The sequence below is a fragment of the Rhea pennata genome, chromosome 3 (assembly GCF_028389875.1).
Source record: "Rhea pennata isolate bPtePen1 chromosome 3, bPtePen1.pri, whole genome shotgun sequence".
In the NCBI taxonomy this organism is placed as follows: domain Eukaryota; kingdom Metazoa; phylum Chordata; class Aves; order Rheiformes; family Rheidae; genus Rhea; species Rhea pennata.
This window is the reverse complement of record NC_084665.1, coordinates 31,821,051-31,838,915: the sequence shown is the minus strand read 5'-3', so window position 1 is coordinate 31,838,915 and position 17,865 is coordinate 31,821,051. Positions and strand designations below refer to the sequence as shown.

General features: G+C 38.8%; 1 protein-coding gene across 5 annotated transcripts in view; it reads right to left on the bottom strand.

Annotated features, from left to right (window-relative positions):
• TTC7A (tetratricopeptide repeat domain 7A) overlaps positions 1-17,865 on the bottom strand; it is a 183,111-nt gene that overhangs the window by 141,961 nt on the left and 23,285 nt on the right. For 3 of the 5 annotated variants that reach the window (XM_062571935.1, XM_062571934.1, XM_062571936.1), the window contains exons 5-8: positions 17,529-17,650; positions 10,333-10,411; positions 6,710-6,870; positions 6,194-6,257 (exon numbers count right to left, since the gene is read on the bottom strand). In XM_062571935.1, coding sequence (XP_062427919.1) covers positions 6,194-6,257; positions 6,710-6,870; positions 10,333-10,411; positions 17,529-17,650 — 426 coding nt within the window. Of the gene's footprint in view, positions 1-6,193; positions 6,258-6,709; positions 6,871-10,332; positions 10,412-10,586; positions 10,645-17,528; positions 17,651-17,865 lie in introns of those variants that run through there. The other 2 variants (XM_062571938.1, XM_062571937.1) reach the window with 2 other exon arrangements.

Sequence of the window (17,865 nt, the reverse complement as noted above, 5' to 3'; positions counted from 1 at the left end):
ATGAGTTGCTACAGAATTATAACTCAAATTAAAAAGGGCTATTTTCCACTCCCACAACATTGATACATTTTTGCAAACTGGCTAGGACTTGAATTATCCTTGAAAAGTTAATAGCACCTGAATACTCTTAAAGTTTTCCCCTTACTCTGGCACTTGGTAACAAAAAGTTGCCTATCTTATCTTTCATCAGGTATATTTTAATGGTTCCTATTGTAACATAACTAATTTTGGAAGCATCACTGAAAACAGAACAGACCATTTCCCTTCCCCCCCCCCCCCAAAAAAAAAACCAAAAAAAAAAAAACAAAAAAAAACCACAAAACAAAACAAACACACAAAAGGAATAGAGAAAGGAGAAAGTAATTAACAAGCAGAGCAAGACAGGTATATGGGTTACTGTCTCGGGTACCCAAGTCAAATATTTTCTATTTGTAACCTGCATTTAGAAGTTATCTTCCAGTTATTCTGACTCTCCTTGCAAGTTTGGAAACAAGACTCATTAATATAAACTAGAGGGGAAAAAAGCTCTCTACCCTATCACAGAAACTCAGATTAGAACTATTTATTCAAGAGGAAACTAACAGAGGTGATGTATTTCCCACTAGACATTCTGAAGCCCATCACCTTTGCAGGCCTGAAAAAACATAGCTTTGCCTTGCAGACCAGTTAGGCAGACAATTTGGCTTGCTATTGAAAGTGCAACACAACAATTTGCCTAGATCAAGATAGGAACCTACAGAACAGGCAATCGTGTTCCCAGCCATCTTTTTTAACTACCATCATCTATCTGATAACCCGCAGAGAAATACAACAGCTGGACAACCATCATAAGCATCATCATTAGGTTTGGTCTTATAAAAACCTACAAACTCAACACAAGATTCTTTCCTCCTCTACAACCTATGTGTTGGACAGTGTTATAAACTGTACAGATGATGGGTTTTACTTATTTCTGTGTTTAAAGGGAACAAGATTCAGCCCATTTTAAAAGCACTCTCACAACCATGAGTTTGCTCTCATTAGTAAAAAGAACAGGACAAGTCCTAGTATCTTACTTCCCCTTTCACCATCTGTTCTATGTTCTTGGGTTCTCTATGGCCAAATCACCTTTAAGGATTCAAATCAGAGATAAGACGGAGATGACATTTCTAATCTTTGTTACACAGGCACAGAATTTCTTAGTTTTGGATAAAAGCAGCTTCATTTTCAGCTTGACCAAAGTAAAAGAGCTTGGGGGGGGGGGGAAATGCGCCAAATACAAAAAACAAAAGCTATTACCTAGTATGTTTGGTGGATCCAAAACAGCCAGAACCTCTAGCTGTAAAAGCCAGTATTGACAAGGGCTGAAAAGGAATTCTAGACTGTATTTTAGACCTCAAAAACAGAAGATTTCCAAATTTTTACCTCAAAAGTAAACACAAAAATTGATAGGAAGTGTTCTATTCCAGGCACTGAGAAACTTCTGACTGATTAAAAAGGGGCAGTGCAGTCAACTTGGAGAACACTCCTGACAGTGGTTATTAAAACAAGAAAAACTGCAGTTGAGAGCAAGTCCTGTCAAACTTCCCCTGCTTACTCCCAGCAGCACGAGGCACCCAGAATTGCTGACAGTAAAACCACTGCCGTTCCCACTGGTACCATGATGCAGAGAAACCACACCACAGCCAGCCATATACACAGGGCCATTGCTTTTGATGGGTTAAATGCAATAAGCAACAGGACTGGCAGTTTAACAGTAAGCCAGTCTTTTTGCCAATGCCTGAAAGGAATGTATCATCTATCCTGGACTCTAGCACAGCATGAGCTTATAAAGACTGTTACAAATTGGCCTCTGCCTGGGTTTGAAGGAAAGGCATTTTTTCCCCTCAAACACAGCCACATGCATATTGTAATTTCGGCTCCACACAAGGAATGAGAATCCACAAGACCTCAAACCGCCTCAAACACAACCTCGACTGTGGTAATCTACAGGCTGCCTGATTTGTTTCACTAGATTCCTTCATGAGGACTGCAGCCAACCATGGTAACTAAATAACAGCTAGCATTAAGGAGGAGCACTTGCCAAACTCAGCAACTGGGATGCTTCTCATTGTTTACCAAGATGCCTTAGCTTATGAAAATAGGTTCCCATTTTCAACGTGACAGAAAGAATATAGAAAACAACTTAGAAGACTGCCAAGAGAAAATAGGCTCTGATTAATATGAACCTACAGACACATTTTTGAAACTACAAAAGAATTCTACCATGCCATTTGGCATTTGGAAAAAAAATAAATAAATCCTCTTCTATACTTTGGCTCAGAGGCAGAGTCGGTGAAATAGTGAAGGAACCCTTTAATTATCACTTTAGAAGATATTCTTATTTCATTCCACTGAAACATGCAAAGTGGTTCCCTTTAAGGGAAAGAAGGGCAATAAGAAAAGTCAAGGCAGCTTCACAAGGCAGAGTCCAGCTTCATCAAGAATCAGAGAAGGTTTGCTGGTACATAGGGTCAGGCTTACAACACCATCAATATGATTTCTCTTCTCTCCTTCCCCTCTTTAGGAACAGTTCTTTTAACCCCAGTGACATCATCTGGCGAGTCATACATGCCCCAGTGAAGCAGAGAGTAGCTTCACCTCAGGAAGGCAAGACAAAGAGAGAAGCACAGTAAGTCCTAGTTGATGCAACAAACTCCTCCTGCTCCCTCCTTGGATTGCTTGGGCCATGGGGGAAAACATTTGAGTAGTACATTTCTTCAAATAGCTACCATGCCCTGTCTCTTTTACCTGTGTTCATCAAATTTCTCACCTATTTGCTTTGTGGTTCTCTGATGCTGCTCCTCCTTGGCAGGTCTTTGCTCTGCTTGTCCCTTACGTGCTGACAGTTCTTCTGTTTGCCCTACTGCCCCCAGTTTTGCTCCACTTCAGCTTCTTCTGGAGTAGTGAAAGTCAGAAATGTGCACATAGAGCAGATGTTTTGCCTTACAGTCCTACAAGAGAGCGTACTATGGTTGTTCTTTAGTCTTTCTAAAAACCACATCCAAAAGGTGACTGTTCTGGTGAGTAGATGGCAGTGAGGGGACAGGACAATCAAATTGCCGGAGAAGCTCAATAGTTCCCAGCAAGTCAACCTAACTGGATATTTTTGTTTTATTTTGTTTATAGTTTTGTTTAATTTTAAGGAGTTCATTATTGTAAATACTGAAAGAGTGCTTAATCCAGCCAAAATCTAGAAATATTGGCCATGTTGCTTACTGGCCTACAGAAACATGCCATTATTACTTGCCACTAACATTCTCTCCAGGATGTATATAACTGAGTAAATATTATTCAGTAGTTAATACTATATTATGATAGAGTTTATATTTTCTGAACTGGAAAACTGGTTCCTGTTAACTTATTTTTTAATTTTCTGAAGGTTATAGAAAACAAAACAAAAAAATCCAAATGACAAACCTGTTCATAAGAAAACTCAATAGCCTACAGCAAAGTTGTCATGGAAAAGATCTCTCATTATATCATCAACTAAAAAAAAATCCCCTTCTTGGTACAGTAATGGCAAACTACAGGCAAATGTTTATGGATTGAAAATATATCTGAGATTCAGATTGCTCCCACTATTCCTTCACCTAGGAAACACATTCCTGTTGTAGCTGTATTTCTATACACTTGTCCTGTATTTTCATTAACACAATAATAAACTCATGGCAAGCCTAATGCCAAAAAACAAAGCTAACACAAGATGAAGGCTTAGAATTCTTATTCTCAAAACCCAGAAAAGTAATTTATGGTTCCTGCAGCACTTCACTAGAATCTTTGATTATTTATTGCTTTATGGGCAGTAGATCAAAATGCCTTGCATCTATTTACCTTTAGAAAGTTCCTATGTCTAAAAGCACTAAAACAATCAAAAGCTTATTTAGCCTTGAAGTGAACACAGCAGTCCAAATCCTATCAACAGGATTTTTATGCTACTTCCTCTGTACCATAGTTACATGATCAATTTGCTATTTCGTATGCTATTGGATAAAATAGGGAAAACTTATTCCCCTGAGCAGAACAAGCCTGTAGCATTCAAGGTCCCATAAGGACTTTCTGACTGGGAGCTCAGCACTGGAGAACGCTGGAGCAACCAGCGCTGTCAGTACTCCAGATCCTTGACCATCCTCTTGCTCAGATCAGCTTTGGCAAGCTATGCGGACATGAGCTCTTCTGATTTTAATCAGAAGTTTAACACCGCTTGTGATATTCTAAAAGCCTCAGCTCCCAGAGTCCAAGAAATAAATTAAATTCTCCACTTCCAATTACAGAAAGACCTTCTAACTGCAGAGGAGCCCTTGAAAACAGGAAGCAAGTGTACTGCAGAGGCTTAAAGCAGAAGGCAAAAAAAGGTGCAGAGTCTAATAGTGCTCAAATGAATGTGATTTTTTAGTCAATATAATGCCTTGTGGGGTTTTGCCTCCTCATTTTCTTCCCTAATTCTAAAGACAAACTATACTAAAATTGTTAAGTTCTTCAGAATTTGGAGGTAAGGGAGAAGCCTTGAGCCAGAAAACCAGAGATACAAACTGAAAGAAGCCAAAAATAAAAAAGGAAAGGTCATATTTGCATCACATCCTCTCTTTCACCTTGCCCAAAAACTGTCTGCAAGCATTTCAGTAACAGGGTCGCTGATGATCAGAGATCCTCAAACTTTACTTTGACTATAAATGACTACCCAGGATATAAAGTAAAACGACATTCCTTACATATTTTCAGATAAAAATCCTTACAGTTTTCCTGTACATTTGCATCTTCTCAGAACATGGAAGGTACCAAAGGTTACTTTGTAGTTTTCCCTCCTTTTTCCCTTCCCCTCAAAGAGATTTCTCAGCAACTAACGTTATAAATAGAAGAAAACTATTTGTTTCAGTGCAGTTCATTATGGATGTTTCTGCACATGACAAGACCCTCTTTATCATCAGCACCAGAAATTGCAAAGGCCACTCAGAACTGAAACAGCTAAAACATTTTCCATGCAGACTAAGCAACATTAACAGGTTATTCTACTCGACTAATGCCAAATAGCAGGAACCACCATGTTGCCTGGCATTAGCCAAGGTTCCCAATTCCTCCCATTCTTGACTCATAAATCCATTCATTTTGAATGTTTGAATGGAAACATCTGTCTACTGACAATACATCTGGATGTTACATGCAACTACAGTAAAGGCAGACATTTCCCTTTACAGAGCTAATTCTCAAAATGTTCAGAGTATTTTGGCCAAATTCAGCAAGGTCAGGTATGCATGTATTTCAATTTAAGTACAACAGTTTTAGCAAAGGTAACAGGACTGCTGTGATGCTTAAAATTAAGTACATATTTGAGAGGCCGAATAGGCCAAACCAAGACAGTTGGTACTAAAGAATCAGCCCTGAATAATTTCATCATGTTCACAAACAGAAATCCATAAGCGTTTAGTACACTTTCATTCTCTTACTATTCATTCTTAGGTCATTAAAAACATACAGTTTATTTCACTCTGAATTCCGTATTTCTCGGTAACAAACATTTTCCCCTTCAAAAAGCAAAAGCATTCTATTGTACTATTTGTCTAAGAAACTATTCACATTCTAACAACTATCAGAGAGAATACCAATAGCACTACCATATCTGAAGGGAAACCTGAAATAAAAAAACACACCACACCTTTTAGGAGTGTAACAAATAAATAATGAAAGACTGTAACATAGGATTACATACAAATAATCTTAACTGATATACTTCCCTTTTTGTCATTTTTAAATAAAAATGTTCTGTGGGTTTAGAAGCATCAGGGAGCTTATTAATTTAATGCTCTGCTACAAGCAATGTAATTATTCATAAGCAGAAGACATGCAGAAAGAATGTGTATGGGTTTTTGGAGAGAAAAATTCCCCCCAGCTTAAGCCCCTACAAACTATTTCAGAAACACAAGAAAAGTGGGAAAAAAGCATATGTTCTCCTTGACAGTTCCCATAACCCTTCACTGAAGTTCCATTTAGTAAATGTGGTGTCACTAACAAGGAAAAAATAGCATTTCCTGTCCTGCAGCTGACTGTTTCTGGCTATCTGGGAAAGAATTTTTAAACGTGGATTCTTTGTACTGTGCAAAAACCCTCCAGAAGGCTTGACATGGAAAGGCTAGTATTCTTTTGTGCCATTATTATTACAAACACATTTTTGGCTTACCATAGATTCACTGATTAAGAGGAGAAGAAGAGCCTCTTCTACGTTGTCTTGAGGGCAGTACAGGCTGAAAGACAGAATATGTTTTTGAAGGAGGTCAAGAATTATCCTATCAGCCTCTCTTTCTCATTTCACAACAGCAGCAGTAACTTGAAACAACTCATGCATGATTCATTTGCTAGGCAATAGCTTCTTTTGCAGGTTCACACAGTTAAAAGCTCTGCAACATATCCTAGATGAGCTATTCTGAATCGTAAATAGATTATTTCCATTTCACAGCAAAGACAGCTATTTGGTTGGATATTCTTCCTTCCTGTGAAAAAAGAAAAAAAAAACCCAAACACTCTAGGTTTAGTGTTTTATTTTTGCAGTAAGTCTTCTGATGAGAAGTTAAAAAAATGAAAACATACAAAACAACTACATGAATTGGTGACATAGTTAGCAATACCAGAGAGTGTTCAAACATTCTTCCTCCTCCCGCCAATAAACCAAAATAATAAAAAAAAAAAGAACGCTTACTTCTCTCCTGCGTATAGCTGGGGCCTCCGACAAAGAAGATTGCTAACGTAAGACTGATCTTCCTTGCTCATGAACTCAGGAAGAGGATCAGATAAAGGGCTCCAGTAACAGTCTTCACTTAAGGAATGGAGAAGCACTTGGGCTAGCTGCTTGGCTGCTGTCTAAAGATCAGTGAACAGCATAGGAAAAAAGGTATCAGTGAAGCCTTCTCTCTCACACACACGCTCAACCGCTCTCCACTTCACATATTGGGAAGCAGATGTACCAAGATGTACAAAACCACCCTTCAGTTCAGAGGGATGAAGTAGCTAAAACTGCTGACAAAACTAAAAAGTAACAGCAGTCACAGTTGCTTCCCTCCTCTGGAAAGGCGAGCCTTCTGCATTTACATACTCTTATTACAATGCAGTAGGGAGAAATATATACATATAGACATATATGCACACATATGTGTGTGTGTGTGTGTGTGTGTGTGTGTATATATATATGTCAATATAAAAAAGACCTGAGAGCAAGGGACACATTAGCAAATGTGGACAAGTGATCACCACATGGACAGCTCAAATCACCTTGCAAATGTTAATATATTATGAGTATGATGGCACTCTTGCTTTCTCAGCATCAGAATTTTGCATGCAAGTCTTAGCCCAGAGGCTACGTTTTATCTTAGGATTAAAAGATCAACAGCCTTTAGCTCTTAGTGTCTCTTCCTGCAGTCCTTTATACCTTCTTCTCAGTATTGCTTCCTTTTCTATTTGCTGCAGGAACAGAGGGAGGAAAGAACAGGGTTAGAAACCTATGTTGAGATAGCAATATGACAAGCCCCTTTTTGACCAGTAGGTGGCCAAGGGTCCTTGAATACTTGTTTTCCAGCTCATATCCATAACACAACGCTCCAAAGCTGACAAGCTTGGTCCAAAATGGGGCAAGTTAATTTGACTTTGCAAAACTTTATTTTTGGCATTTGTCCCTGTTTAGACACACACACACACACACACACACACACACAGATTTCTAATATTTTGCATTTTAAATAGACACGCATGGAGAAGTTAAATAGATGGTATCTTTGGGGAATTTTAAAAATCACAACACTTTTTACTGTAAACCAAATCTAGCACAGAACAGAGGTAAACAAGCTTTCTGTTCCAATACTTACTATTTCTGAACTCCCCTTTTGACTACTGTATATGTATTTTATTTGCAATTTACATTGACAACCACACACATTCCCTGTAAGAAAAACTACACGTAAAAGATGTAGTACGAGGCCACCAAGAGTTACTTCCCTTTTAAAACCAGAGTGGGTATGACTGATCAACTCAAGTGTGACGTTACCTGAGGTGTGACATCTACAGCGCCAAATAAATCATACCGAGGTTAAAGAAAGTTCCTGTTACTAGATTCAGAAAAAAGAAAACTGCTTTTGATGCAAAGTTCTTTACTTTCATCTTCACATAAGAAGTCGCCAAGTTAGTCTAAAATGCAACTACAGCAGCATGCATTGTTTCTTAAATATCAGAAAGAGAGGTTTCATTGATACACCTAGCAATAGCAAACTGCTTTGAATGTCTAGTTGTGTCTCAAAGAAATACTGTCACACACAAGTCCCGAAAATCCCAAGACCTCCGTGTTCTCCTACTGACAAGTTACAGAAAGCCTTCTGTTTTTAACTAGGCTTTTCTATGCTTTTTACAGCAAGTAACCACGAGCAAAATGGCCTTGGGCACTGCAACATTAGCCAATATCATTTCATCATCTCAGTGTGTAATTATTTAGTCAGTTTTACCCTGAGGAGCCAACTCTCCTATATTTTTTTCAGTAGTCTTGGAAGAAACGGAAAAACATGTGGCAGTAATAGAAAGATCTGTACTGGTATGAACAGAACTAAAATTACAATTTGGGATCAGCCTTTCAAGACGAGCACCAAATACTTTTAGTGTCTTTGACTTGAACACACACTCTAACATGGTAGCCCTATAAATTAGATTCACTCTTGTTCTGAATAAGACTAAACAAAGCAAAACAGGCCAAGACTCTGATTTACGTTATTACTGCCTTTGGCTAAAAAAAGCATCATTATGCCTGGAGTACACTGTGATCCCACAAATGAGAAAAGGGGGGGAAAAAAAAGCGTTTCACTTTCATGCTTGAAAAACTTGTTTAATTAAGCACATTCCTCCCTTTGCCCTCTTGACAGCTCTTTAAAAATACGTAAATGAAAATACAGCCTCCAGTAAAATGGAAACAGCAACAAAAGCTATTGGATGAACACCTTCAAATTTCCCCTTAGGGATAAATCCCCTCAGGGCTGTTGTACAGCTCTCCCTAACAGCACAGGGACAGAAGCATTCGTATGGCACATTCTGTTACGGTACAGAAACAGCACAGTTACATTCATTTCAGCAGAACAATATAACAGGCGAGCAAGAAATTCCTCTGAGCCCTGATCTCAGTCTGGAAAAGGATGTGACCATTTGAGTGTGACAATTATTTAAGTTACCTTTCCTAAGTCCCTGTGCAAGCTTCCACATGCATCTGCATTCCTGACTAGGCATATAATGTGATCCTAAGGCAACAAGAAAAATCACCTCCAGCACAGAAGTCCCAAAATAATACAGAAATGACAGATGTGAGAAACGCAGGCAAAAACATAATCAGCATACCCTTTCTGTTCGCTCACTACTCATTTTAGTCCTGGATTTGCATACGAGTTAGACACACATAGGTCAGTCCATCCACTGGAACCTGGCATTTTCCATCTCCAAAACACTATGCAAAACCACGTCTATCTCCTTCTTAGCACTTCTCTGGGATTACATAAACAACAAACAAATCAAGCACAAAAGCTGATATATCAATATGAATGCTTTTCAGGTAGCAAAGTTTTCATTCACCTTCCTAAGACAGTTGTTTTCCATGCTGTTGATCTTGTCACCTCCTGAGTAACTTCAGGACAAGATCTCTTAAAGGGGAGACAGGGAAGATCCATTTAAAGATCTAACCAGTTAAACAAGCACAGAAATAACTTCCTCCAAGACTTCCTTGCCAGAGGCACTGAGAACAACAGGAGGTAGAATGCTAAAAGCCCCCTTCCTCTTGGGAAAAAAAAAAAAAAAAAAAAAAAAAAAAAGCGGCAAGCATTCTGGATTACCCCGTATTGAAAGGACTTTTACAAAAAGAACACTGAAACGCCTCAGTTTAAGTAAAACAGCCAGCTTGTTTCAAGAGGCAGAAGCATTAAGTGCTGCTACATGCTAATGTGAAAAGGTGTGCATGTATGCACTGAAAAGAGAAAAAATAAGACATTATCACCTGGGGACAGCCACCTCAGACCAAATACACTCCCCTTCCTACCATGGCTGGAAAATGCACTGGAGAAAACCAAAGCTTTCAACAGAAAGCAATCCACATGCCCAGGTCTAAAGGCTCAGAGGTTTCAATTGGACAGCTCTTTGAATTAAGCGCATCACTACACATATCACTGCCAGGAGGACAACAAAAGCATCAATCAATCAAGGGAGGCAAAATAAATTTCTGTCCTACCGCAGTGGTTAAGAAACAGAGAGAACCCCTGCACAGCTTATTATACCACCTTCCCATCTCCCACTTATTCCTCTTACCATTTTGAAGGTCTGAGTAGCTTTTGTTTCCACAGTCCGTAACACTTCTCGCAGACTCCTCATTCCTTTTACAATATTTCTAAGGGGAAGGCACAAAAAAACCAAAAAACCGTCACACTTGAGACAAAATATTTTTACAATGAGCCAAAGCAGGGCAACAAACTTGACATTCAAACAAACACATAAACCAACAAAACAAAATTACTCTAACACTGGGTGTGCAGCAGCAAGACAAGTCACTGAGAGGCACTGACAGGACAATGGCAGCAAGTGAGGCAGCGACTGTAGCATGCCTACTCCAGATGGCTTCCTAGGAGAAGATCACATTCACATCTGAGGAACAGAGGGGACATTTGGAAGCCGTTCGTAGTTCATATTTATAAAGCAGATGCTTCTTCTTAAAAGCATCCACATCTCCTCTTCATACATACAGACTGTACTTGTTTGAATTATCCTGAGCTTATGTGATGCTTTTAAATGATGATTCCTTTTAGACGGTGCTTGAATGCCTTGTGCCTGATGGTCCAGACACATGATGAAATTACAGTAGTTTAAGCAGTTTATTATCAGCCAGCTGAGTTGTAGTAACTATCTGCAAGCACAGCTTAACCTGCAATGAAAGAGGGTTAAGCTAAAAATCACATTACTTTGCATACACCATAAGCAGTTAAAGCTGCCTAGTTGTCAAATACTATCTTAATTGTATGCCTGAGCACTAAAAGAAGCGGGGACAGAAAAAAATGAAACACTGAACAGCCTGGGTAACACATTTGCAGCGTGTAAGCTCTTCCAGTGTGAAGACCTGACCCTTACATCAGGGTAGCTACAAAAGGGTTTAGCTCATTTTCAGTGATAGGTGGAAGTTACCCAAAGAAATACAAACTATCAGAGAAGCTCTGATTTTCTGATATGACAACTAGATAGGGAGTTGTACTGCTACACTATCACTTCAGCTTATTCCCAGAAAATTTTCTGTAGGCAAAATCTAGATTTCATTAAGGAAGGCCACATGTAATAATAACATTTTTCATGAATCTGATTAAATTTTGAAGATAACCAGTACCGACTGCACTCATGCCCACTTTCATGTGCTCTAAACTCATTCTAAAATAACGTTTGAAGAAATACCAAGAAAATTATCTTTCAGGAAAATTTGAAAATTTATAATGTTTACCACAAGTACTGGCTACATAAAATGTCATCCTAGTAATAATGATCACCAAGTCACAGAAGGCCACAGTGTTTGGCCTTATTTCTAACCAAGACTAATTACAAAATTTAAAACTTTGAATAAAGAATTCTCAAAATTACTTAGTCATGGATAATCTACAAACCATAAAATAAGTTAGAAAAATAAAATAAACACTGGAGATGTTTCCCTCTGGAAAAAGTTTGTTTTTTTTTTTTTCCTTCCACTTGATCTGAAGTAAAAAATATACTTGGTTTATCAAAGATAAAAAGCTTGAGGAAGTTTTTGGAAGTAACTTGGACTTCAGTGTTTCAGTGCTCTCTAATTACAGGGCAAAGACATTGGTGCATTTTTGGGAGCAAAAAAATATTTACACACACATGCAATTGTGGACCTTAAACCAAGGAAAGCAATTAAGTATATTAAGCATATGGTTATCTCTATGCACATGAGTAGTCACACTGAAGCCAACAAAACTGTTCACACACTCAGAATATTTCAACTTCCACTATCTGGCAATAAAACAAGAAATTCCTCAAATAAACAAAAGCAGCCCCCCAATTACTCCCCTCAGTTACTTAAAAACATTGTCATTTCCTATACTTCCTGAGGCTGCAAAAAAGGCTGGAAAGAACAGTTACGCTGTCATATTGTCCCGCAACATTTTCAAAAACATGTATGTTTAGATTTCTCATTGTGATGATGTCAGAAAGAGGATTAGGGACCATTTGCAAAGCCAATTAATTCCTCATTTGGCACAGAACACAGAGATGAAAAACCTGAAGAACATGTGGGCAAGAAAAAAGAACACAGTTTGTTCCCTGAGTCCTATGGGACCATTTCAGTTCCACTTTCTAGACAAGGCCATAAACTGAGCTAAGCTTCATAGAAGCAGCACCTTGCTCTGTGGGGAAGGAGAAAGGAAAAGCAGGGAAATAAGACACACTGAATGAAAAAATAAATGATAAGTTGCTGTCCTTCCACAGCTAGTCATGGTTGAAATATGAGACACATGGCAAATACCTAGGCAAATCTTCAAAGGAAGGTAACGAGACAAAACTGGAAACCCAGAAGCATCAACCACTCCACACCTCCCAGGCAGGCGCTGACATGGTCAGATTCTCCCGGCGAGCCCTTGCTCCTGGCACTGAGCACATGGACAGTCCAAAACCTGCGTAGCATTTGACAACAATGCGATTCTACAGGACCAAGGATTTTGTTTGTCAGCTTTTTATTTTGAACTTCACTGAGTCATGATAGGAGACAGAGCACACGCCAGCAGCCGCAAACAAACCCCGCAATGCTGCAGTGTTCCAAGCTGGGAGACCACCTGAGCACACACTTCATTTTAAACACATGAACTCTTCTGCTCATAACAATAAGGGACTATTCATGCACTTAAAGAGATTTTTGAAAATGGGACCCCTAAGGAAGTTAACAAAAAGAAAAGTACATGAACACTGGCAGTTTGAACAGAAACAAGGTGATGCAGATGGGCATGCATAACCTTTGGCAACCTGTGCTCAACCCATTTGATCTTGTCTAGATCTGAAACTAAGCAATCTTGAGCCTCCACAGGACTTGGATAGAGGACTATGTGGAGATTCCAGGTATGGCAGATACAAACCAGGGCATCATAAGCAAAAATTAGACCACAGAAATTAAATGAGCTAAAAGATTCCATACGACCCTACTGCACTGCTAAGATAGCAGAAAAAGAAATAAGGAAAAAAACAAGAGAAGAAAAGCATGTGGTCATTAAATAAACTGCGCTGGGTTTAGCCACAACGGTGGCAAAAAAAGCATTTGGAAAAACACAATGAAATGTGGCTTAGGATTCATTTATAGCCAATTAAATAAATTTATAGAGGAATAAGGAAAATGGCAAGTGAGAACTGTAACATCAGGGAACACCCTTAGCATTAGGATCTGTTTTGGTTGTAGAAGTACCCTATTAACACAAGCTAATTAATTACCAGTGCATGAATCAAAACAGTCATATCACATTTAAGTCATATCATTCGATTAACACTACACTTCTGATTTTAAAATACAGGAAGATAAAACATTTTTTTGTACAATTACCAGACAAATACTGGTAATGAACCAAACTGGACCCTGGAAACACAAGTCTGCAGAGACAGTCCCCCAAACACGGCATGAAGACATCATTTTCTTAATCCCTGTTCATTAGCCATGAAAACAGGTTGCCTCTAACAGATGAAAGAGAGCATCCTGAGATGACTGCCTGACAAACAGTTTGCAGCTCCACTTCTCCAGAGAAAAGCTGTACCTGGACCTCACAGTCAGCAGCAGCAGCATTGCTCCTTTTGCACCTTTGCCTCTCTTTAGTAGGTTTCTAAAAAATCATACTCTCTCGTTAAACAGCTGTTCACATTATGTTCACAAAACCCATCTAAAGAAGTGAACCTCATATTGCTACGAATGGAGATACAAGAGAAGCCAGGTAATCATACCAATGCACATTATAGAGTTTCCTGGTGGCAGCCTAACAGAAGTACGTCAAAAAGACAAAGCTTAGCACTTATCTAGACCCACCCAGCCACCAGTATCACTCACTCTCGAACTACCAGCTGCATCGTCCCAGACGAGGTACCAGCTTCTGAGGACTGAAGTAGGGACCAGTCTGGCAGAGACTGTCCTGCCTGTTCATTGGATCCTACTATAAAGTAACACAATATAAATGAGCTGCTCTTTTGAAGTGCTCTACAGAAAGAGGCCTACATGATTTCAAAAACAAAATGGGGGATGCTAGCCAAATGACAGGAAGAAGAAAGAGAAAGAAGCCTTGCACAAGCTTTCCTTGGTAGGCATTTTCATCAGGAGTTTCCAAAGTAATTCAGGTCCCTAACTTGAGAGACTATGAAGAAATTCGATTTCTAAGGAAACTGACTTTCCGAAAAACAAATTTTCTAAGATATGCCCCATGTAGAGCTTCCAAAACTAACTACTTTCTCTGGAAAGACTTAACTTTTCTAGTTTGCCTGTGAACTCCACACATCCTTCAAATGCTGTTACAGAAGCAACACAAGTGAATTCTGCTTGCCCTAAGAGAATACTAAGGGCATATAGACCAAAGCCCCTGTAACAGTATAAAGTAATAACACTTGTTAAATATTCTGAAATGAAAGACCATCAGAGATGAGCCTAACCTCCACACAGAGTTTATATTAGGGGAGAGAGAGAGAGAAAAAAAAAAAAAACAAACCTCAAATCCAGTGCAGATGCTGCACAGTAGGCTACCACCTACAGTAAAGACAACATCTGCCTGCCTACATGCTGCATCCACAGCAGCAACACTGCTCGCTGAAAGAAAAAAAAAGAAAGCTTTTTTGTCGTGCAGCAAGGCAAACAATTGCAGATTTGCCTTCAGTAAGCTAGTATTTTAAAGTAAATGTATATCTGCAATATTGGGCATTTCCACACTTGCAAGAGTTGCTGGTCCTTACAGCTGGCTTCTTAACATCTAAAGACCAGAAGAGAGATTTGTTCTGTATATGTATGTATGGGAAGGGGGTGCAGTGCCTTTTTTTTCCACCAAAATTCGTAAGAGAAAATGCATCCCTGACCACACTCCACACTTGCCAGCAGAAGCAAACACAAAAGTAGAACAACACAGATATCCCTCAACAGCAGATTTGCCTGACACCAGCTCTCCAAAAAAGAATATAACATTTCCAGTTTCTCTGTGCACATGTACCTCCAAGAAGGAACATCCTATCCTGTAGGACCTCCCCTGTCAGCCTGAGCATTCACCATCAAGAGCCCATTTTCTACCTGAACATGCTAAAAGCAACGAGGAGAACAGAAGTGTTTCTTTGAGCTGTTTAATTTCAGGTAGAGAAATTCATCATACGCATGAAAAATCTGACAAAGCCTCTTCTCCCCTTCCCCCACTTCCCTTAATATATCCCAAATGTCACTTATGCCCTCTTGTGGCAGAAACACCTAATACAAGCCAGAGGCACAAAGACAAGCTGCAGATTCCCTGTTGATTCATTCCCCTCCTCCATAGGCCCTTTAAATTTACTGGCATAGATTTCTGATTTGTGCTGGAAAAGGCGGAAGGAGAAGGAGACTTTGCACTTCCCATATCCGAGGTAGCTCCACAGCAAAAAAAGAGATGGTTCTTTCACTTGAAGACAAGTTCAGAGAACATTTTGTTGCTATTGCAGAAATTCGGCTTATAATGAAAGCAATTCAGCTCATAATCAAATCAAGCAATTCACAAAGGTATTTTGATTCCAAATTATTTTCCTGTAGAGTTTTTTTTCCTCCTTTTTAAAGGTTGTCATTAAAATAAGGTGGGAAGAGATCTAGCAGTGCCCAGAGTAATAGCTGAAAACCCCACTAGATATATTGAACTGTTAAAGGCTGAACTTAAAATGTTGCTGAAATAAAATGGAGTGAGTTTATTATTCAGAAGGTGCCTAGAGGACTTCAGTGCCATATGTTCTAAATGAGATTTTATTTTATTATGTAGCTAATGAGCAAGATCTGAGCTTTTTGTTCGCCATGGAAATAGCAACAGGCTAGCAAAGCACACTTCCATGATACAGCTGCTGGTCAAACCCAATCTCATATAGTAAAACCACATAACCTGATCCCTATTATTCAGAAAATACTGAGACTATGCCTCCTACTTGTAACTCCATACCACCTTTGTATAAGAACTTGTATTCATTTGACTAAAAGATCATTTAATGAAGTTTGTGCTTTTTTGGTATGGAGCCTTACTTTGTATCAAGCATGACTTGAAAGGACCTTGCATGGATATGCTTACAAGTACAGCTAAACTGTCCATACTAACTTTTAATTTTGGCTGAGCATGAAAGAATGGGCACCACTAAGCAAGTTCATAATTGCATTTAAAATCATTCTTGGGGAAAAAAAGGGGAACAAACAAAAAACTCATAAAGCCTCAAACAAGAGTGAACTCCCTACCAAATGAGTCAAAAATGGTATCAATTTTCTACAAAAGAATTTAAATTGATTTTTGCTGTGATTTTTCCCAGTTTTCTCCTTTCATTCTCCCTTATTTTCCCCTTTCTTCTGTATTTCATTCAGCAGAAAATCTGAATACACAAAAAGTATTTTCAAAGATGGTTTGCTAGTAAAAAAAAGGGGGAGGGGTTTGTAACTGTTTGGCCAGCGACACTACATATAGTAGCGAAAAAAATTCAACATTTGATTCTCTGAGAACAAACGGGGTACTATGCTATAATCATGGGACTAAGGAAGGACAGATTCTTATATGTACTATTTACATACAGTAAAAAAGTATGTTCTCCTCTCAGGCAATCCCTTCATTAGCTAAACAGAATTGATATGATTTGAAGACATGTTCCATTTTCAGGGCAGAGGTACTCTTGACAATGCCATTTGGAAGTGAGCACATAGTAAGCCTTTTTTGTTGTTCTCGAAAAAGTTTCTCAGGTGAAGTTCACTGTAAGCTTGCAGATACCAACTCCTCTTGCCATTCTAAGGTTCATTGAGACCTGTATTGTAGGATCATAATACCCTGGAGTAAACTTCTTCCTGGATGCCTTCCTTCTAGTAAAATCACACAGATCTTTGAGTTTTATCACAACTTGAGGAGGAAAAAAAAAACACCGAACAGTATCAAAAAGCCCAAGAACTTTCTGAGCTCTAAACCAAGCCTTCTAGCTGGAAATTGTAAAAGCACTCAGCAGTGATTAAATTCTACCCTCTCCTAACGCTGTGGTCAAACTCGCCTTATTTCCATAGAGAATAGAACTGAGCCAAAATAACAAAACTGTTCTACTCCACCCTACTTGAGGATAGAGAGACACAGAAAAATAGGAAGGAGGAAAGGACACTGAGAAAACTTGAGGTGAACCAGCAGGAAAAAAAGAAAAACAAAACAAAAAAAATCAATACAGATATGAAGAAATAAGCTTTGATCTAAGACAAAACATTCATTGTTGTTATCATGTACTTCCATTAAACATCTGCATCCACCTACCCCTTCTTTAAATGAGCCACATACGCACTCTGCAGAGCTGCTTCCAGGAAGTAAGACAGTTCAAACTCTGAGTAAGTCACATTGCTGCCCTTTATATTCCTTGAATGCGTGTTGTTTAAGGTCTGTAAGGGGAGGAAAGAAACCAATGGAATTACAGAATAACTCAAATAATAAAATGTTAGCTTCCATCATCAGATTCTTCTTTAGACTACCTGACAACTTTTTATCTTTGTTAACTCTTCAAAAACCTTTCACAACAACTTCAAAAGAAACTATACAGTGACTTCCACAACAAAATCTGTATGCAATGTGAATTTTGAAACATCATTCCTTATTA